This window comes from Notolabrus celidotus, chromosome 3 (genome assembly GCF_009762535.1).
Source record: "Notolabrus celidotus isolate fNotCel1 chromosome 3, fNotCel1.pri, whole genome shotgun sequence".
Taxonomy (NCBI): domain Eukaryota; kingdom Metazoa; phylum Chordata; class Actinopteri; order Labriformes; family Labridae; genus Notolabrus; species Notolabrus celidotus.
The window spans coordinates 25,629,160-25,652,074 of record NC_048274.1 but is presented as its reverse complement, the minus strand read 5'-3'; the positions used below and the strand labels follow the sequence as shown (position 1 = coordinate 25,652,074).

Sequence of the window (22,915 nt, the reverse complement as noted above, 5' to 3'; positions counted from 1 at the left end):
ATTACTTTACAAGGCATTATTGGCCTCATTTGTGAATTTTAAAAAATATATATTATATAATTATGCATTTTTTTTTTTACAATAATTATTTGGGAGCATATGTGTGCAAAAACACACACAAACATGAACACAGACAAAACGCACTTACCCTCTCCATCTCCACTAACATGTACTTAAGTAACATTTAGGTGTCTACATTTTTTTAAACATTACATACATTGTTGTACTTACTTACTTAAACATACATCTTCAAGAACTCAGAAAGATGTTTGTCCAGAGTCATGATTTAAAGTATCCCCAAAAGGAAATTAGTGTCTTGAAATGCAAAATGCAACAAGAAGTCTTTTTTTCAGCACTCATCAAATAGTTTGTTTTAATACAAACCATGTCTCTGACAAGGCAAACAGCCAATCATAGTTTATAATTTTGGGCTACCTAATCAGATTTTAAAGGAGGCTCAGGCCACCCCCTGGCAAGCCTTTGGATCTGCCCCTGATAAGAGCCTCTGATATGGTGTTTAATTCCTTTTTTTAAATTGTGGCTTTATAAAAACCCAATAGACCCTGAGTAAATATCAAATTATGAAACTTTGTCTGATACAATTGTAAAATAATAATATTTTTAACATGATTTACTTTGACATCTGGATTCTTTTTACTGTACTCTTTTTACTTTGTGGTCTTGATTTCATGTCTCATTTCTTTCAATAGCTGATGACTCCCTTGTGATAAATATTAAATTAAGGGAGTCCATAAATAAGCAGAAACACTGACCTGTGTATGTTTTGTTAATCCGCAACATAGTTTTGTTAGTCTCCTTTTCAATTGTCCTAAACAAATTCAGAAGAAGACAGGAATGACTACAAACATTTCTATTTTCGTCACTGAGCCTCTCCGAGTTCATTCAGGCTGAAATACCTGTACATAGGTGTGCACTGCTTGAAGCAGAACTGGGATCATCACGTCTTAACCACACACTCCCACTACTGCCCTCTCAGACATTGTGTCTTCATATTACTCCTTTACAATCCTCTCACCCTCTGGCCTTTGTTTCAGTGTATATGAATAAGCCTGTGAGTGTGTTTGTGTGTGCACATGTGTTAGTGGCACTATGCCCTCCCGCAGTGAGTCCCACTGTAAGTGACAGTCAGGACACTAATGGCTTTCACACAGATTGACTCTTACACACACACACACACATACACAAAAGCCAGGAACATTTGCACATAAACATGATAGAGAAAGTGCAGAGATCTATCTTACAGTGTCCCCTCCCTCTGGAGGTGAAAGGTCAAGTGCAGAAGAATATTCTGCATGGTAAACACAACTGTAGAAGGTCACTGGCTATGTCTTGCTGTCTCTACCTTTCTTTGCTTTTACACAGACACAACATGCGAAGATGAGAATGAAAAAAAAGAATCAACGTTAAATTACTTTTACCTACTATCCATTTCAATGATGCTGAAACGCTGAACAATCATTTAATCCTCTTACTGTGTGACTGATTTGCCTTAACAGCTATATCCTTATAAACTGTATGCACACACGCTTCAGTGATTTAGAGCTGTGAGGTGTGTCCTGCAGCTGTATAAGCCCTGTTATGTGCCCACTTGGCTTACAGACCTTACAGTATCTTTTACCTCATTATTTAATGGTGTTTAAGTATTTTAAGTGTTTACATATGCACAACACATGTTAACATAATTTTGTGAGTGTGGGTGGGTGAGTGTGTGGGTGCATGTGTGTGTGTGTGTATACTCACTCCACCAGAATAGTCCGGGAGTCAAGCAGGGTGAGGGTTGGTGCTTGCAGAGGCCCAGGAGGAAGCTGAGAGGTCAGCAGAGTAACTTGTGAACTGTTGCTGCAGCCCACTAAAGTGCATGCACTCAGTGCAAACACATGGGCAGAATACACACCAAGACCTGAAACACACACACATTCACAAAGACTCCAAGTTGAAAAAACAAAGTGACAGCTCTAAAAGTTTATTTCTAAAATGTGTAAAACAAAACCAAACAGCTTGTTATTATGAGGAGATCTAACTTATTTTTCCAGGAAACCTCAAAATCTGTCTGTTTTTTTTCCCATAAATATACCTCTATTACTCCAACCCTCCTCCTTTAAGCTGTTTCTTAATCGTTGTTTCCCTTCTTGTGTCTCTGTGCCTCAAAACTCTTCTCCATCTGTCTCACTGTTGCAATCTCATCCTCTGTAACACGATCTATTCTCGCACATACTGTATAATTACTGCGTCCATAATCCCTCCAATCACTATGAACATCAGACACTCGGCATTATTAACCCAGCATGGATAATATGCGCTCTCATGCATTCATTAACTTACAAAGACACACACACTTACAGTGTTGGGCAATGCGATGTTTTGCTCACCATGTGTGTGTGTTTGTGTTTGTGTGTGTTAAATCAAAAAGAGTGATAATCTATTCTGCTCATATAAAATGCCATATAGGACGACTCTTCTGTGTACATCTCTATATACGTGCATATGTAATACCAGTATGTCTTGTACATGCGTTTGTGCATGTCAATGTGTATATGTGTGCGTGCACATCTCAGTGTGTATCTGTTTGCCTACTGGTGCAGCACTCTGGTCTCAGTGGTGTGACATGTGTTCCGTACATTCTTTAAGTCTCTTTAGTGAGAGCTTTCAAAGCAAACTGTGTGCATGCATGTGCACTCATGTTTAGTTTTCTTTGTTTCTCCGCTGCCTCATTTTCATTTATGTGTGAGTGTGTGTTTAGCGCTCTTTTTCAAAGTGCTATTCCCTCGGTAAAAGCTGGGATGCTCTTTCCTCTTTCAAATGCTAATCCCCCACTCCATTTTGCTTTTCTTCACTCTTCCCCTTCTCTTTACACCAGGCCCCATCCCTCCAGTCACACTCTGCAACACACACACAATCACACACACACTTTCTTTCCTCTTTACCAGTGATGTTGTGTTGTCTGTTTTTTCCCCTGTAGACCATTTGGTTGTCGTGATAGAGGAGGTACTCTGTAATGTCTCCATTTGGCCTATCATTGGAACAAAACAGGTAAATGAGGCTATTACTGTTATATTGAACTTAACAGTTCTTTTGATGTTAAACACTGTTGTGTTTAATAATGACAACGTCATACAGATGAAAGCTTATTCATGCTAAACAAAAGCAGATAGAACAGTTATTACTGCACAGCACAATGTTTGCTTTAAGCGTGATTGCATTTACTGTAACACATGACTCTTTATTTTCTCTTAAAGAAACAGGTCGAAGAAGGCAGAATGGGATATGCCGTTATTAAATAAAGGCTTTAAAAAAGTTAGACATGTATGCAACAAATCTAGACTCAAAAAAACCATAACCATCATCAACAATAACAGCAGGTAGCTTTGAGAAGGAGATGGGTAAGTGCTGCTGTATGTCTGTATTACCTTGCTGGAGGTTCCCAGGTAACATACAGAACTGAGGGAGATGAGACTGCAGTAGGAGGAGGGACAGCATCTGGAGCTGAAATTATACAAAAATCAAAAAGTTATTTTATAAGAAGTCTGACCTTAAAAATACTGATATGTAAAAGCAAATGTTAACAAGTGAACATCATCTAACTTTTATTTATGAAACATTTTCAACAAGTTAATTTTCAAACTACAGTATTTATGAAAATTTAGGTAAGCAATCTTATAAATATAAATATTGTCAACAATAAACAAAAAAAAATCTGATTATTAGACCTGAACTAAATAATTCAATAAACTATCCTTAGTGTCATTCACAGACATCAGACTTGACAGATTTCTGCTTATTGGCAAATCTCATTCATTTTTTTATTTAAAACACTGCAGAGACAAAGACTGACAGTTATAGGTTTAATCTTCCTTATTGTGAAAAAAAAAGATTGAGTGTGACAATTACTATAGAAAAGTGAGTAAAAATGTGTCTATGTAAGGTTTTTTGATGGCAAAATAGACATGGATAAAAAGTGTTAAACAAGTTGTTTCTCCTGTCTTCCGAACACAGTTCAGTGTCTTAACTGTGCGCTCAGTGAGAATCAATACAGTCATCTGTTTTTTTCTTTAACTTCAGATTGATTTCGGCTGTCTCCGCACTGACCCCTGCAGTCACATTATCTCCCCAACAAGGCCAGTTAGTGCGACACAGATTAATGTAGCGACTAACATATGAAGAAAAATCTTTTCTCCTCTTCCACTTCCATTTTCCTTTTACACTGTAGCTTCTGGCCCTGACCTTTCACTTCACAAAATCTTTCTCTCAGCTATCTACCTCCCACTACGCTGCAACGTACTCCCTTCTTTGTTGTCTCGTTCTTCGTTGTGAGATGTGTTTACAGGTTTACAAGTGCATGTGTAAATATAACAGTTCTGTGTGTTACAGTCTTACCTTCCTCCGGGGTTGTGAGGCTCCATCTCAAATTGTCATGATTACCATTGTCGTTGTAAAGACTCTCAGTGCAGCCAACGGGACTACAGGCACTTACGGTGATAACATATGGAGTGGATGGAGTGAGACCTGGCAGCACACCTGGAGATGCAGAGAGAGTGAACATGTCAGACAGGGACTGCAGGACACACACAGAGGGTGTTTGTTCAAAGAGAGACTGTGACTTTGGATGGTACCCTCTTGAGTGTGATTAAGCAGACTGTTAGAGCCTTGTTTTAACTTCAGCTGTTGTATTTTTGCTACATGTTTGTGTATATAGTGACACTATGATGATATCTTTGACTCTCCTTTATACCAAACCAACTGAACTTGGCTGGATGACTTTCACTGTCCCCTTTAGTGTTTGTTAGAACCTGTTATTGCAGAAGTTTGGATCTTGGTTCTTCATTGGTTCAATATAAATGCTCCACTTGCTCCCATGTGCCTCTGTTGCTAAGCAAACTTCCTGCGTTTGGCAACAACAAGAGTCTACTCTAATTGTAAATTTTCACTTGTCTCTCTGTGGTGTTTTTTTGTCCTAGACGTCTCTGCCCTCTCCAGTCCTTTTTATATTTCCTAAGTCACTCTTCTACGTCTCTCTCTCTCTCTCTCTCTACCTCTCTCTCTCTCTCTCTCTCTCTCTACCTCTCTCTCTCTCTCTCTCTCTCTCTAACTCCCTCTCTCTCTCTCTCTCTCTCTCTCTACCTCTCTCTCTCTCTCTCTCTACCTCTCTCTCTGTTACCAATGTCTTTTAATTCAATTAGGGGCCAGGGCCCAACTCCGCTGCCATTACACCCTCATTTGCTTTCTGTGTTTTTTAGCCATTGGTGTAATTCTGCAGTCAGGTGTCGAGGCCATCATAAATTAATAAGAAGCCTTATCATGGTGGACTTAATGTCTGGCAAAGAGAAAGGGAGGGAATGGGGGGAGGGGGGGGACGGGACGGAGACGGAGAGCTCATCTTCATATTTGCCCAGAGACATGGAAGAGTGGATAAGAGAAGGGACGAATAGCAGCCACGGACGCAGACATCATCATCATCATAAAAGATAAAGTGAGAGAAGATCGAAAAGTAGCAACAGGGAGAGAGAGGAAGAGAGAGAAAAAGGAGCGATGCCAGGGTATGACATCATTGGGGTAGTCCTGAGTGTCTTGTTCCAAATGGAGACAGTCCCCTAAAGCTGGGGACTTGCCAAGGAGACATTAAGAGGGTTGCCTGGGACAGTGTGTGTATGTGTGTATGTGTGTTTGCATGAGAGACAGAAGGAAAATGAGTGGAAAGGCAGCGTGATTGTGTTTAAACTCCTAGATACCCTTAATAGATCTTACAAGAGGGTGGAATAAAAGTTGCTACAAGAAGTTCAACAGGTCAGCAGATGCAAGTGAAGCTACATTTTTCACGCATGAAGCATGTTTGTGGAAGTTTTTTGCCACTATTGCCGTTTTGGTTATTAGAGTTTGTACCCCTCTGACATGTCATTGGCAACCTAAGTGAGGCTGTGCAGCATGAATGTCTCCACTGCGTGTATTCAATATGTTTCTGATTTATAAATGAGTTTGTCTTTCTTACCTGTGAAATTTCCATTAGCCAGATACGTTGTTTTGATCGGAGGTGCTCCTGGTTGGTCTCTATTGTAGGCTTTTAACTCATATCTGTCAATCAGCCCTCTGATGCCACCAGTGGGAGGTACCCAGCTCACCTGGGCACTGAATCCATTCAAGCTCTCCACTGTGGTGGGAGGTGGCACAGACCCAGGTACTAGAGAGAGAGATGCATAAAAATACAAACAAAACAAACAAACAAATGCAAAAGGAAATGTGTCATATAAAGAAAGAAAAAACATTTGGAAAATATATTAAAAAAGGGATCAAAACAACAGGTCTAGAGCACATGAGGTTAAGGAAAAAGCTTCCCCAATCCCTCTGTGTTTTAATAGGTGCAGTAAATCATACCTCACCATTAGCATAAATAGTATTTATGAGAGTAGTAACTTTTTCAGCACTGATTTAATACAGCCAGCCATTCATTCTGGGCTATATTTCACTGCAATCAGCCTCCCTGCTCCTCTTTAGCACTCCCCTTCTTTCTCTCTCAGTAGTTCAGGATGGTCCAGCTCCTTTCCTCCTCCTCCCTCCCTTCGTATCTGTCTATCTCACTGCCTCACAACTACCTTTATGATCTGTCTCCATCCCTCCTTCCACCTTCCCTTGAATCCTCATTCACTTATCCTGGATTTAACTAAAGACTGGCTAGCTGCCAGTTCTAACTCCTTAAAAAACGCAGATTACAGGTGTAGTTGTGCAGAGCAGATATATCTCTAGACTTCCATTATAAACATCTATCAAAATATTTGGAATTTCTCACAAACGTATGTTTAATCCCCTTAATCTCACTAGTTCTAGCCTGTTGGGCTTTTTGGTTTTGCGCAGAATTGTTCAACACATCAAGTCATAAAATAGTGCTCCTATAAAGAGTTACCTTTTTGTTTTTCTTCTTACAGGCTTAATTTACTGTTTCCTCCCTTTTTCTTTTATGTATCCTTCCTCCTGCTTTTATCTCCAACTAACCTTGCAGTTTTCCTCTTCTTCTCCCACCTTTTCCTTCCCTTTTTAGACTCCTTCTTTTCCTCCTTCAACCTTTTCTCTCAGTTATTGTCCTCTATGTTCATTTTTTCTCCCTCACTTCTTAATATTTTTAACACTTCCTCCCTCCCTGCCTTTCTGTCATTCCTCTCTCTAATCATAGCATGGTACACTGAGACCTATGAGTGTATCGTTCACTACTAACGAGCAGCTTTATAATACACAAGGGACCACACAGGCCATTCTGGGTTAACAGCCTTTTACTGGGGTGCCCTTTATAGAGGCCTTATCAATCTCTCATGCTATCAGGCTCATGTGATATCACTAGCTTTGGATAAGTCTCAAATACTGTACAACAGAGCAGAGGTTTTACATCCAAGATCTCTTCAGATCAAAGAAGTAACACTAAAGACAAGTCAACTAGAGAGAATATCACAGCTGAGTAAAGATGATAAAGTCGATGAAGGCTAAATCAGACTTTTTGTTGGTTGTTTTGTAAATAAAATACCAAAAGAGATTACACAGCACACTGGAGGTACTTACATTTTAAGGGGGACACACTCTTGTTATTCTCTTTTACTATAAAGTGCTAGATTGAAAGAAATGCCACAATAGCTAATAATAGATGTCATTTTTGATGTATTTATATGAGTTTCAGGTGCACGTTTTTATAAGAACATGCATGAGTGTGAGTATGTATATCTGCTATGGTGTCAAATCATCAGATGTGATGATAAACACAATGGTTATAAAATAAAGATCATATATAAAGCACACAGTTACTTTGAGAAACATGAGATATGTTTTACCTTTGCTTAGGCTGCGCCCTCTTTGCCATGGTCCTGCTGCCCACCCTCCAGCAGCTACAGCCACAACCCTATACAAGTACTCTTGAGAGGTTTGTGCATACGTGTTTGCACGTAGGAGGGGGTGGGGGGTGGGATAAACATGGGACGGGTGAGAAACAAATTACATTTAGATAAATTGTTTGGAAAATTATGCACAAAAATAAAAATCACATCTCTGTATCACCTTAAATAGAAATCAGAATGTATTTGTCACTTGTACAATATTAATAAGGTATCAGAGGTATGGCGTAAACAAAGAAATATATTTAATATTATGATCAAAATGTAGGTGTATTTTAAATGTGGTCTTTCAGGGAGCCAAACTGTTGAGCTTCTACTCCACACCTTACGGACAGTTAAGATACAAAATCACTGCACCAGTACACTGAACACATAATCACTTTGGCAAACACCTCTCCATCAGATTAACTTGCAGATGGTTTGAGATATTTATGCATGTGTTTTCTCCAAATCAGCTTTTTCCCTAATTGTATTTACTATACTTTCAAATTCCTATCTTAAATCGTAACTTCATTTGTAAAGTTTAGAAGTTTAAACTTGGCACAAATGGATTTTGCTGCTCCTCTGAATAAATGACTTCTTTCAATCTGCTGTTCCAAAAAAGACTGGAGATGTGTTTTGTATTGTTTCTTCAGTGTCTAACAAAGGTCTATTACTTTTCTTTATTGGGTGAGTACAGTCTCTTTGTTAGTATAGTTATGTGTATTGTAGAGGCAGATTATGAATGAGTTTTTTTATGTGGTACATGTGTCAATTAAAGGTTGTACAGGGTTACTGGCCGGGGTTATACTACCATTATAAGGTAGGAACCTTTGTTGTGTGGTCAGGTGTTCCGCACAAAAAGGGAAAACAGTTTTTGACCACTGAAGCAGCATGGTGCTGCTGGAGTTATGTGTGGCTGTTCGCTATTGAAATGTTGTGTATCAGACTCTTTTGGAGCTCACATGTGTTCCACCCAGAAAGGTAAACAGTTTTTGACTTGATTGTAGAGGCCAAGCCAAAGCTTTAAGCCACTAAGGCGCTGCACCTGGATTACCTTTTTGATTCGCTGCAAATTAGCGTGCATGATGAATGAAAGTCCAATTCATATCTGCATGTTGAACTCTCTGTCCATTTATTTTCACTGAAATTAGCTCCTAAAGTGTCCAATACACATCATTTCGATAACGCACAGCCACACATAACTCCAGCAGCACCATGCTGCTTCTGTTTTACACTGTTTTACCTTCCCGGGCGGAACACCTGACCACACAACAAAGGTTCCTACCTTAAAAAGAAATTACCGCTAATGACCCCGTACGACCTTCAATACTGACACATGTACCACATAAACAAAATCATTCAAAATCTGCCTCTACATGTATACTGTGCATGCTTACCTGTGAAAGGCTGTAGACTATTATCTGTGGCTTGGGTCTTCCTCCCACTGTACACCAACACTGAGTCATTTCCTCTGCAGTTATACTGGCTCTCGCCGGTGGGACAGCCGTCTAAGTAGACTCTAACGGAGCGACGGGAGGCCATGAAAAAATTAACACTTTGACTGACGGGAGGGTTTTTTTCATCACTCCGTATAGTGAGACTCTTTAGGCAGCCTCCTAGGCCTGTGGAAGAGTATAGGAAAAGAGGAAGAGTGGAAAGGGTAGAAAAGAAACAAAGAGGAAAATAATGAGGAGAGAACGTAGACGTCACATCTGTCTACTTTCACTTTCTAACAGTTTAAAAAATTAGTATTAGTAGCATATTGTTCTCCACTTTAATATCTAAATAGTGTATGCTCTTGACTCCTTGTTTGATTATTAAATCCTGCCCTTGATAGATAAAAGAATAGCTAGATACAGGTGCAGCAATCAATACGTGATCATTATGTCTAACCTTTACATCTGTAGAAGTAATTCAAAAACAAGGATCTCAGAAACAAGTACGTTTTATATATCTATTATTCTGCAAAAAACTATATACAATGTTCAGTAAACCATGCAGACCTCCAAAAATAGTAGTTACACAGTATGATAAAACTGAACCACTCATGGCTGAGTTGAAGACTTTTCTGACAAGAACCCCTGATTATGTGAATGTACTGACAGGATGTTTGTGTGTACGTATACATGTATCTCACCATGTTTGTGACTTCTACTGTCAAGAGCAGGATGTTTGAGTTCCATGGGCACACCCCCCAAGTATAACGGCGAATCAACTCTCAGCCTCAAAGCTCCTCCCGCTCCCCTCGTCTCCTCAGCCCAGTCATTGACTGCAGCAGAGATGGACGAGCCGCGTTTTGCCAATGAAAGCTGTTTCCAGTCTCCATCGCAGTAACTGAGCCCCACCCACATGCTGAGTTCAGTCACATGACTTTCAGAGGCCAGAATGAAGGACAGGAGACCGCCTTCCAACTCCACCTGAAAGAAAAATATCACCCGCTGATGCTTTTTCATGCATCTCTCAATTTGGCCTTGGTATTTAAATGATAAGTGCAAATGTGCATGCGCTCCTTACCAGCATGTAGTCCTCGGTTTGTGTGTTGTACGTGAACAGCAAAAGTGCATTGAGCTGGTCTGTTCTGAAATCCAAGGAAATTTCAAAGTCCTGTCCTCCAGTGAATACATCTTTACTCATCTCCAAGTAACCTGAGAAAGGAGGAATAAGTCTGCAAATTGAAATTTTATTATAAGGCTGAGGGAGACAATATTAAGTCTGAGGCACACTTAATCTAAGGGGAACATGTTTTGTCATATATTTAAAATTGAGAGACTAATTAATAACTGCGATGAGACGGTCCATTTAGAGATCATAAAAGAGGTAAAGTAGACTGAAAAACATTATCTTACAGAGACAAATTAAGTTATCTTTGCCATATCTAATAACATGTAAAGATGATACATCATTAATAACATCAGAATGCAGTGTATTGTTAAGATGCACTGTTACCTGAGTATTACACAATTCAGTGTTGTTGTATCTGAGTACAGTTTGACAAAAGACACTAACTTGCTATTGTATTTTGTTGCACTGTGTTATTTTTCTTCATCTTAGTGTACATTGTAGCACACCTTTTACAATTACTTGACCTTAAAGGGATATTATCTATACTCCATTTCATCTGTGATGCTCATTGTCTTTACAATACATAAAGTGAAATCCACAAAAAATTATCATTTGCATTTAAAGCATCAATAACAGTTATGATATCATACCATGACCCAGAAAATGGGCTCCATCCACAGTTTGAACAGGACATCCCTCCCAGCTCTCATATGTGGCCTCCTTCATTGTGGCTTTGGTCCAGTCCAGAGGTTTCCATTCCTCTGAGGGGCCATCACTCATCTTAAAAGTCACGTCTCTGAGACAACCAGAGAAGCCCTGTTGCACTAGCTGAGCTTCACCTGGTGAGAAATGGAAGAAGAAATATCTTGAATATTGATTGAAAAGTTTACTCTCCATGCTGTTTTGAGTTCATGCTATGAGCAGCATCAAGTTATCCTCATGAAGATGACAAGAACAACTTTGGGTTACGTACGTAAGTTCTCTTCAAACATTCGCTTGGTACCCCACTATGGGGCCATATGCGTAGTCCTCAGAAGCCCAATAACTTTACACTGGCTAGCAGTTGTGGCGACTGAATCAAGAGAAGGGACATCCACTCCCTACTTAAGGGACTGTGCAGTGTCACCAAATCGTTTCATAATAAGCAGCTTCCTCGCTTCCTGCAAAGACGGTGGTCTGCCGAGATACCTCACTCATTACCTTTATAATCTCAAGTTCCCTTTCAGACATTCACTCTGTTGCTGTATATCCGATATACTGACTCCTGTGTTGCCAGACAAGCTTATCTTGAGGATCGACTGCCAAATCATCAGGCTGATAACCCAGTACTCAGAGCCCGCACTCAATACAGAATGTGCCAAAGGAGAGCAGTGACATCCAGAGCTAGAACCTTGCAAGAATATGAGGTGAAGGCCACAGAGCAAATATTTTCAATAGACAGGGCCCAAGATGTTACCACCCCCCTCGTAGAGTACGCCAACAGACTAACTGGAGCTGGAAGAGAAAGGTGAAAGGCCCCGACTATCTGCTCCTGCAATTTAAGGTCCCTGCGCAAAGGTACAGGCTATGATTCGTTGTAGAGAAGTTGGCAGATTTCTGCAAACCGATACATCCTTGGCCAGGATAACTGTCAAACCCCACTCACAAACCCTCACTGCCCTGTTTGAAAGCCTAACTCTATAACTGGTCGGAAGTAGGCCCGCTTCTATCTCCTTGCTCCCTGGGATGAGCGGCTTGAGGCTCACCCTGAGCCACCACTGAAGAGAAGGTCTTCTTAGCCCAAGGTCCCTTGATAGGTGGCCTGGGCCGGAACTGTCCTGAGGTTGCAGGACTAGGCGCCGGGGAATCTTAAAGCCTGTGCCACTGTCCTGCTGAGTTATGGGTGGGGTGAAGGTTTGTTGAGGAATGGTAGGGTTATACACCATCAGGGGTGTATGCGGGTCCCAGATGGCATGGCTTACCTGGCGCAACAGCCTATTGCAGAGACTCTTGATATGGGTTGGGTTGATATGAAACTGTAGCTGAAGCAGAGAGTTGCAAGCATGGGGCTTTTATAGGTGCTTGCATGTCACTACTTCTTGTATTGAAGCAGACTTAGCTAACGCTAGTAAGATGGCTAGCTAAGCTAAGATAAGCCTACTGTTACTGTTTGGTGACAGACCAAGAGGTAAGCTACGATTAGCAGTATGGAGACAGTGACAACAGCACTTTATTGCTCCATGAAACCTGACTTTTATGGTGAAGAAAAATAAGAGACTATGTACACGTTTTGCGAGTGGATAGTTCAATCTTAGATCAGTTGAGCTAATAGTCCCACCTACAGTTGTGAAGGGAGATAGAGCCTTCTGAGATGGAAGCAAGAAGAGGTGTTTGAACAATTTGTTCCCTTTCAGAGATCCAGCACTACCCGCCTAGCAGAAAGAGTATAAATACTGTTTTCTCACTCAAGATCAAATACAGTGTATAAAAGGAGCCATGCCAAGCTGGGATACTAATCTTTTTAATGTAATATCAGCACATAATGAGTAACACGAATAGCTGAAAATAGACCTACCTGCATCCTTTCTTAGCAAGGGGAGGTCTTCAGGCAGCCCTCCAATAAATACCCCTGTGTTCTCACCAATGATAGTGCTGCCGCTGGAAGCTGATGCACTTCCTGTTGGTTGTAAAAATGTGATGACAGTGATGGTGAAGGGAGGAAGAAGCGCATACAAAATAAATGTGAGACTTAAAAGGGATTTAGTTGAGAGGGGGTAACAAAAAATAAAGTGGAGAAAAGTTAGATACACAGAAACAAAACAAACATACATGAGAACAAATGAGGCTCCAAAGTGTATTTCTCGGAGTATGATTCAGTTACATTCTCATTAAACACAGAGTGCTTGGATTAACCTTACCTGCTGAGGGATTTACATACATACATACACATAAACCTCAAACTCACACTATTTACAGTGAAGCACATGTGCACATCCACACATATACAGACAAGTGAACGAACATACACTTGCATTTACACTCACACACCCACACACTAAGCAGATACACACATTGGTCAGTATGAATATGAGAAGAGTTACCTCTGTATTGATTGTTTACAACGATTGTTCCCACGGCCCCTCGCCTTGTTGCTGTGATGCTGTGCCACTGTCCATCATTGTAGCGGCGCCCTCGATCACCCTGTACACTCACAGCCACTGCAGAGCCCTACACACATGCACACACATAAACACACAAAGCCACAATAAAGGCAATCATTTAAATACATATGCTTTTATAATGTTGTGAGGACACCGAGTTGATCAGCACTTACAGTATGTTCCAACAGTGATCAAGGGTCTCTCAACTATGTGTCTTACAGTAATAACTCCACTTTATCTACAACCCCTGGCTCAAAAGAGAGCACTTTTGTAATCACAGAAAAATTAGACATGCTTACTTTGTAACATCTCAATGATCACATCCTTATCCCACATTTCTTTGAACAAGGTTGGACATTAAGGATCGATGCCACACATCTTATAAACACACCATCTTCAAAGGGACATGTACGTACTTGCACATATAATCATCAAAGTGTTGTTACAGGGCTTTTTGCTACCTATTAAGTATGACATCATTGTTGTGATCAGCTTTTAGCAAGCAGGCAAAGAGTAATCTTGTAAAATGTTCACACTCATACAAACACTGACAACATACTGTATATCCGCACATAGACACACACAGTGATGAAGATTTAATGATGAGATCAATAAATGTATGAATGCCAGAGCATATCAGCCTCTGACATCTTTACTACCTTTGCTAGACAGCTCTACTTAACAAGGCAACAAGGGAGGAGTCTCTCTATCCCTCCTTCTCTCGCTGCCTTACACGTAAACAATAATACACTTAATCACAACCTCTGCACAGGATATAAGACTTTAAATATGCAATTTTTTAGATTTTACTAAAAGCTAAAAGTGATATGGAACTAAGAGAAAATTAGATTCTTGGTTGGTCAAAAAGAAAACAAGTTGGGTGTTTGTTTCTTCTATGTCCGTCAAATAATTCATTTAACCCTCCTGTCATGTTGGAACCCATTTTAAAGTAAAAAAAAAACAAAAAAAAACTGTAAAAAGTATTATTTCGCATTTCTAATGTCAAAGTGGATGAAAACTAGTGGTATTCAGAGGTTCCTTCCATCTTAGGTAACATATCCCTTCCAAACCAGCTAAATACAGCATGAAAATCTGGGCAGCATATGACAGAAGAGGTGTCTTGTGTTAACCCTACAACACCACTAGATAAAAATAAAAAATAAAAATGTAAAATAAAATAAACAAAAATCTATGTCATGCAAAACTACATTAAACATTAAAAATAGTTTTTTAATTTCATAAAAAACAAGTGAATTATCCTCATTGAACTATGATCTTTGAGAATTAAAGAACACCATTGCTCTAAGTATTGATTTAAATGCGTTGTAATGGAGAGATTCAAAAATAAAAGGTAATTGGGATTTTTTGGGTTCAGACACTTTTGGATCATTAAATATGCCCCGGGTCAAGTTGACCCACGGACATTATTACTGTCCCTAAGAAACAAACATAACAGGCAGGTTAACTGACAGTGATGGCTCACTGGCTAGAGTGTGTGTGTGTGCGTGTGTGTCAGTGTGTGTGTGTGTGTGTGTGTGTGTGTGTGTGTGTGTGTGTGTGTGTGTGTGTGTGTGTGTGTGTGTGTGTGTGTGTGTGTGTGTGTGTGTGTGTTATGAGTGCAACATGTGAAGAACAGCACTACAATCTGTGACAGATCCTGAAGTTACTAGCAGCTACAAACACCTCTGTGTACCGAGACAACCAGTGATGCATGAAACACCACTCACCTGCGTCAATTGAGTGTAAAATGTGAGTCTGTTTTGTGTACTTTAGCATGTGTGTTAAGTAATATGACAGTAGGTGAACCCCAGTGCTCCGGTCGATGTCTTCGACATGTGAAAAGAATGTTTTTGAGTGCCAATGTCTGTCCACATACACTGTGTGAGTGAGAGTGTGTATGTGTGTGGCAGCTCGCATGTGCACATATTTATGAGCATATCACTTTCCTGTGTCATGCTAAATTACCCCCCCTGCACTAGTAATCCCATTAGGCTAGCTCAACAGGCTAATAGGGGGAAGTAATGGGCCCAGCTATATGTATCTAGGGGAACACTAATAAGCCGTGACACCACTCCCACTGTTAATTACCTCAAACTAGCCTAAACAAAGGAATCAACCCAGTAAGAGACACACACATGCATGATGGCACATCCAGCAGTACGCATAACCACAGACACAAACATAAACAATACAAATCAACAAGGATCTATTAATAGACAAACGTCTACACACACAGATTCATCCAATGGTTACATTTTGATGAAACTGTTTTAATAAGTTTTAGACGGTGATAGTGAAGAGGAAGTTACGTTTAAGTGTGTTTGGTGTGTTTGTTTGAGTGTGTAATTAGTTGGTGGTCTCATGCAAGTGTGTGTAATCATCTCCCATCATCACTTTCATCATCCAAGTCGTTGACTCTTTAACCCCTCTACATGTGTCTGTATGGAGGGATAAGGGAGGCACTTGTGTGTATGTGTGTGTGTGTGTGTGTGTGTGTGTGTGTGTGTGTGTGTGTGTGTGTGTGTGTGTGTGTGTGTGTGTGTGTGTGTGTGTGTGAGTGTGAGTGTGTGTGTAAGGGTGCAAAGCTTAATTAGCTTGCAATTGGTATTCACGCGTGGTGACTGCAGGGAATGAGTTAATTGCAGTCCAATTCAAACGTTGACACACTTTCAAAGTTTTTTCCCCCTCTCCCTGTCTCGCTGACAGAAACCAATGAGGGGCTACAGATCACATTTATTAGATGAGAGCAAGTGAGAGAGAAACCGGGAGAGAGACACAGAGTGCAGAGTGAGGGAGAAGAGGAGAAAGACTGAGAAGGATCAGAAGAAGGAAAAGAAAGAAGACAGGTGAAGGTGAGCAAGTAAGTAAAGTGACTAGATTAAAAACATTAAGTAAATTAGAATAAGAAAATAAGAAAATGAAACATTATAAACAAAGTCTAAAAAAGCTTAAGTTGCAATAAAGCAAAGAATTTGACATTTTTGTATAAGCTTTAGTCTGCCGTCATTCTTAGTGAAGTTGAAAAAGGTACATTCACTACAAATTGCACATGTGCTTGTTCAATAGTTTCAGGCAAAATGGAGATGATCTCAATGAAGAGAAAATGTACAACCACAATTCCCAAAAAGTTAGGGTGCCGTGCAAAATGTTGATAAAACTGATTAAGGTGGTTTCCTAATCATAAAATCATTTTGTTGAATTGAAAAGAGACCAAAAACAACATATCAAATTTTGAAACTGAAAATTTTTGTTGTTGTTTCTTTAAATATTGATAAATTCAAACTTGATGTCAGCATATGTTTGGGAACCAAGACTGAGGAGACCAGTTTCTGGAGTTTTGAAAGTGAAACATTGACCCATTCTTGCCTGATATAGGATTTCTGCTGTCCAACAGTTCTAGGTCTCCTTCGTCATATTTTTCATTTCATGTATGCTAAAGTTTTCAATGGTTGACAAGTCAGGACTTCAGGCAGACCAGCTCTAGCACCTGGACTCTTCTACGACAGAACCATGCTGTTGTAATATGTGGTAAATGAGGTTGCCATTGTCTCACTGAAATTTACAAGGTCTAAAAAAGGCATTGTGTGGATGAGAACATATGTTGCACCTAAACCTGTATATGTTGTTCAGCACTAAGCTACCCAAGCCATGGGCTTTTATAAGTCTACCTTCACAGATGCTGGCTTTTGGACTGTTCACTGATAACAAGCTGGGGGGGGCTCTTAAAAGCGGAAGACACAGTGTTCATGATTTCCAAAAAGAATATCAAATTATGATTTGTAAGACCACAGAGCAGTTTCCACTTCACCTCAGTCCATCTTCAATTTATTGTTCTAAAAATGCTGAACTATTTACTCCCTCAGCCTCTCACAGAGTGGTGATCATCTTCTGATCTTTACTTGTAAAAGACTAAAGCTCTCTGGAATGCTCTTTTTATTCCCAGTCATGTAGCTAACGTGTTGCAAAATAACTTAATTAGTTGGGAGAAGATCCTCCAGACACTTCTTTTTTAGCATTACACACTTTCTCAGTGTTTTTTTGTCCCTGTTCCAACTTTTTGAAAGGTGTTGCTGGCATCAAATTTAAAATGAGCACATATCTTTAAAAAAAACACTAAAGAATTCCACATTTAATAAATTGTCTTTGCACTTTTCTAAATTCAAATTCAATTTTTAAATGGTTTGCAAACCATCTAAATGTGTTTTTATCAACATTTTAAACTGTCTCAACTTTTGGAATTGAGTTTCTACATCAGAATAAATCCTTTTAGAGATTGAATCACCAAGCTATGTGAATATATATATTTTTAATAAAGCTAGGAAAAAAATGTACAAACCTGTGGATCAAACAAAAAGTAGGGGTGTCCATCTTTGATCTGAAGAGCCAGGAACTCCTCTTGGTTTCCTGGAGAGAAGGCACAGAGCAGCAGGCCATCTGGAGACCGAGTCTTAAAACTCAACTCAACACCTGTTGGAGGGAGGATCAGAAATAAAATAGTGTGAGTCAAGACAAAGGGAGAAAAGGCACAATATACTTTCAATGTATGTCAGATGTGGTAAAAGAAATAGAATGTAACAATACTAAATAACTACAAAACATATCCCTTTCGAGATTTGAGACTTTGAAACAACATGTACACTCTAAAAACTCTGCTGGTCTTAATGAGATATCAGTTAAAGATAAGTAATGATCACACTTAATATATATTTATCAAAGCATAATAAATGGTACTGTGAAGACAGAAATAAAACATCCCTTCTCCATCCTTTATTTAACAACATTAGTGTTTCATTTGAGCCAAGTGTTCCTCTAAATTAGGGGTTCCCAAACTTTTCAGCCTGCGACCCCCAAAATATAGGTGCCAAAGACTTGTGACCCCCACTGTTCCTCAAAGTGATGTGGCTTTATTTAGCTGGTCTGCAGAAAATTAGCCTACCTATATGAGCATGTGTCTGTTTCCTGTGCCTTTATAAATTAACCTACTGCTACTGATGCTTTTGATAATTAAGTGTGCACTAACCCTAAACATTTGAGTCATCTGGCAAAAAGAAAGGCAGAAAACTATTTTTAGATAACTTAAAAAAAAAAAACAACCTGGAAGACACCTCACGACCCCCCATTTGTGTCTTGCAACCCCCCAGTGGGTCCCGACCCACACTTTGAGAACCCCTGCTATAACTGATCCATCTTTTAGTAATTGACTTAAGGCTTTGAAACTTTGCTCTTCTTCATTTTCAAAATTCAAATGTTCTATTTCTGAAGGTTTGTGTCTTGCCCCAAGGGAACTTGTGAATGAAAAATATCTTAAAATCCATCCATAGTTGACATTTTTGATGCCCAGTTCTGTTGCATCTCTAAAATATTGCGCATTCAGCTTTTCTCCATACACAACACATTTTAATATAAAATCCTGAATCACCAAACAGGAAAAAGGATTTAGGATGTAAGGAAACAACATTTATAAGGTAATCAGGCAACCAGCAACAGACCAAATACCTGAAAGCAACTGTGTTATTCAAATACAGATGTCAATGTTCTTTTCTAATTGAAAAGGAAACCTCTTTTGTTAATGCATACTGTGAATCAAAGCTTCAGCAATGTGAGAAACTTGTGGATTCTCAGACCAGTAGCACCTCCGACACACACAGAAACACACAGCAGAGAATTCATCCAGCGTGCCGTCTTGTCATGTTGCTATGGATCAGAGATTGGATCTTAATCCACTACTAGATCCACATAGCGATACAGAGCATGCGATTTATGTGTGTCTCTGTGAGTATAAGTGCATTTCCTCAGCTCTGTTCGTCTCTAAAGGGAAAAGAAGTGTGGGAAGATCTGAGGAGTTGAATGAAGGCAGTCCAGAGTTCATCAGAAGCTAGTGTTAGCAAAATAATTAGTGTGTGAATTCATTTAACATGGAGAGAAGTCAAACAGTTACACAAAAGCTCAAGATAAGTACAGATAAGCCATTTGAAACTCCTCATTTACTTTGAGTGAAAAAACACTTTCTCCGTCTTTTTTACCTTCAGTCGTTTTGTGACTGCAGCCATTATAGGCTAACTTACAGTAAGAGCAAAAACAGGGACTTGCACTTGTCAAAATAATAAGAGTCAATCTTAGTTTCATCACCCAAAGTGTGCATTGGATCACAGATTGCTTTAAAATGCGTTTACAATTTTTATAGAGCAGTTTTTTTTTAAATTTCAACACAAAAAATCAGTGTATTGCAAACACAAAGCAAGTACTAGCATCAGCATCAGAGAGTTCAAGTGGAGGCAAAAATGGAAAGACATGAAGCAAATATACATACAAGCATTATGTGGTAAATTGAGTTCAACTCTGTCAAGTATGGATACACAGAAATAGAACACATTTATTTAAGGTGGCCCTGAAGGAAAAAACAAATTTACAAAAGATGAATATTTTCTAAAACAAAGTTACATCAGCAAAACACTTTTACCAAGGCCAAAACAAATTTACATTTAAGAAAACAAACTAACATTTAAGAAAACAAATTTACAAAGGATGAAACACTTTTGTCTTTAAGTCTGACTCCTTTTAGTCTGACTTCGTTTAGCCTGAGGCGATGTGGTCTGAGGCCATTTCATCTGAATTCTGACACATGATGAAGGTTTTGTGGAGATATGGCAGAGCTTTTCTCTTGAGACATGAAGCGTTTTAATCTGAGGTCTGACACCTCTCTCTGAGACCTGAGGATGTCCTAATATGTAAACCATGTCCATCTCCGTTTGGTTTCTCTCCATCAAAACAAACTAAATGACCCCTCACTCCATCACTTCATGATCACTTCCGGTATTTGGTATATTCCCTTTCCGTAAAAATGAAATGTTAATTTGTTTCAGAAATGGTAAAAGTGTTTCGTCTTTTGTATATTTGTTTTCTTAAATGTAAATTTATTTTGTCCTTGTTAAAAGTGTTTTGCTGATGTAATTTTGTTTTATAAATTGTAAAAATGTTTTATAAAATGTAAATTTGTCTCAAACTTTGTAAAAGTGTTTCATCTTTTGTAAATTTGTTTTGTCCTTCAGGGCCACCATACTTATTTGATGTACTGACAATAAACATCTATATATCCACTTCACAATCATCCTGTATCAGAGCTTACAGTTTTCTCCAGTATGAGAATAAACTAAATTTACAGATTCTAGGCAAAAATATAGAATCTGTAATCTCAAATTTCAAATTGATAGCAGTAATACATTCAAAGCACAACCATGGCGCTTGATACAGGATTTAACCTACAGAAGGAACAGGAGTTTGTAAAACTAAAGAGGAATATTTGCTGTTTAAAACTCATCCTGAGAAGATTAAAATCCCTCTCCAGGAACAGTGATGTTGCTCTCTTAGAAAATAAATCAGACCAAGTGGGGTCTGATACTTTTCATTTTGGTGGAGCAGATTTTTGATGTATTTTAATACTGTCCCTTTTGGCATTGGGTTCAACCCATGTTGAATCCTGAATAAAAGAAATACAAAAGTTGTAAAATTGATTCATAGTGAGTTTACAAGGAACTAAAAGTACATAGATGGTGGTAGCATCAAAGAAGACAAACATGTTCTATACATTGGATTTGCCCTCTACTTATCAAGCAGGCAGCTGTCATACATCCATGACCTTGTCACCAAAGAAATGAGAGAAGTCATGACAGATACCTGACATTACATTATCCCCTTTGACCTTCTCTCAGAGTCAAACTCTCATCATCTCCCATACATTCCTCTCGTGGCTACCATATAGTTTTAACCTTCCTCTTCTTCTTCATGACATTTGCATTTGCATTTTCTACCTTTATTGCCTTCTTTGATTGTTTTCATTTACCTCTCAAAATTCTTATTATTATTATCTTACTTCCCCCTCTTTGCTGACCCTACTCTAGTGTAAACAGCTATCCATTATCTATCCATCCAGTTTTATTTCTATACAAGATGTAGACATCCTGTACACATGGGAGATACCCTTGGGACCTTAACACACACTTATGGGATTTGACAGTGAAGAAGAAGCGTGACTTTTATTTCTGTCTAATCAGCATGAAAATTGGTATACATTTTTTTTGCAATAAAATTAGGTATGTGCTACAGTAAAACACAATAAATGGTGAATCATGTTTCATTTTATTTTGAATATCTTAATTTGGAGAAATTGAAATATAGAGTCCAGAATTTGATCCTATCATTACCATTTTAGCAGTCTAAGTGAAGCCCTTCAGACCTTGTTTCCGATTTCCTGGAGTTTGATGGGACTTTGATTAGCTTTGATAAAGCATGAAATATGCTATATCATTCATTGATATTTGTTTTCAAAGGAACAGGCATTTTGTGTATTTGTTGCTTCATGTAGATGAGATAAATAAAGTAAAGTAATGGTTATGTTTGCTAAGGAGGCCAACTTGTTTTGGTCCAAGTGTTAAGCCTCAAAGTCACACTGCTCGTGCTCAGCATTACTGCATCCAGATTCCCCCACAGGACTTGTGCTACTTCACACTGACAACCACTTTGGAGCCATCAACAGATATACCTGAGCACATGCCATGACAGGTGTCTCTGTTACACATGCAAAGTACATGCAAGCATCCACCTGCAAACGCAATATAAATGAACACACACTCTCACTCTCACTCTCACACACACAAACACAGACACACAGACACTAACATGTAATCATACAAACACAAATACACAGCATAAGCCTGTTTAAAACGGCATCCTGGACACAAACTAATTGTACAAAATTAGTACATAAGATATCGAATATTCACTCTACAGTCACAAAGAAAATACAGTGATGAGAATCAGAAAGCTACGTGCTCAAAACAAAGACACTACCAATGCTGCTTCTTTTTCTTGAGCAGTTGTGGACAGAGCAGATTCAGAGTATCTGGTCATTAAAGAGGAACTAAATGTTGTTCTTTGGTAAAGGTTGACTGATCAACGAACCAAACATTCAAGCGACATCAGTGTGCTTAATAATAAACATTTTGCATGTAGTCAAGAAAGCAAAATGTTTAGATATGTCTGATGGCCGAACAGTGTGCACTTTAAAGCAAGCAGAACATGAAGTTAGCCCAGACTTTTTTTGCCCAATGATACAAAAGACCAATTTTCCCTGATCAATAAGAAAAAATGGTGTGATTCTAAAGTTGTGTTAAGTTGTGTCAAAATCTGAAAGTTTCTCTTGATGTTTACATCACTTGATGTTCAGTAAACAAGATATTTCACTAACAAGTTCATAAAACCTATTACTGCATACTTGCACCATCAACTCTAGAGTGGTCACTATAACTGAGAGGATTTCATTATTTAAGCTGACTGTTATGTAAAGTA

General features: G+C 39.0%; 1 protein-coding gene across 1 annotated transcript in view; it reads right to left on the bottom strand.

Moving 5' to 3' along the window:
* The window catches only part of ush2a (Usher syndrome 2A (autosomal recessive, mild)), a 224,815-nt gene that overhangs the window by 111,641 nt on the left and 90,259 nt on the right, over positions 1-22,915 (bottom strand). The window contains 13 exon segments of the mRNA XM_034679779.1: positions 1,762-1,921; positions 2,946-3,031; positions 3,429-3,504; positions 4,396-4,536; positions 6,005-6,193; positions 7,827-7,907; positions 9,266-9,490; positions 10,006-10,285; positions 10,383-10,513; positions 11,081-11,269; positions 12,985-13,086; positions 13,511-13,637; positions 17,907-18,037. Coding sequence (XP_034535670.1) covers positions 1,762-1,921; positions 2,946-3,031; positions 3,429-3,504; positions 4,396-4,536; positions 6,005-6,193; positions 7,827-7,907; positions 9,266-9,490; positions 10,006-10,285; positions 10,383-10,513; positions 11,081-11,269; positions 12,985-13,086; positions 13,511-13,637; positions 17,907-18,037 — 1,918 coding nt within the window.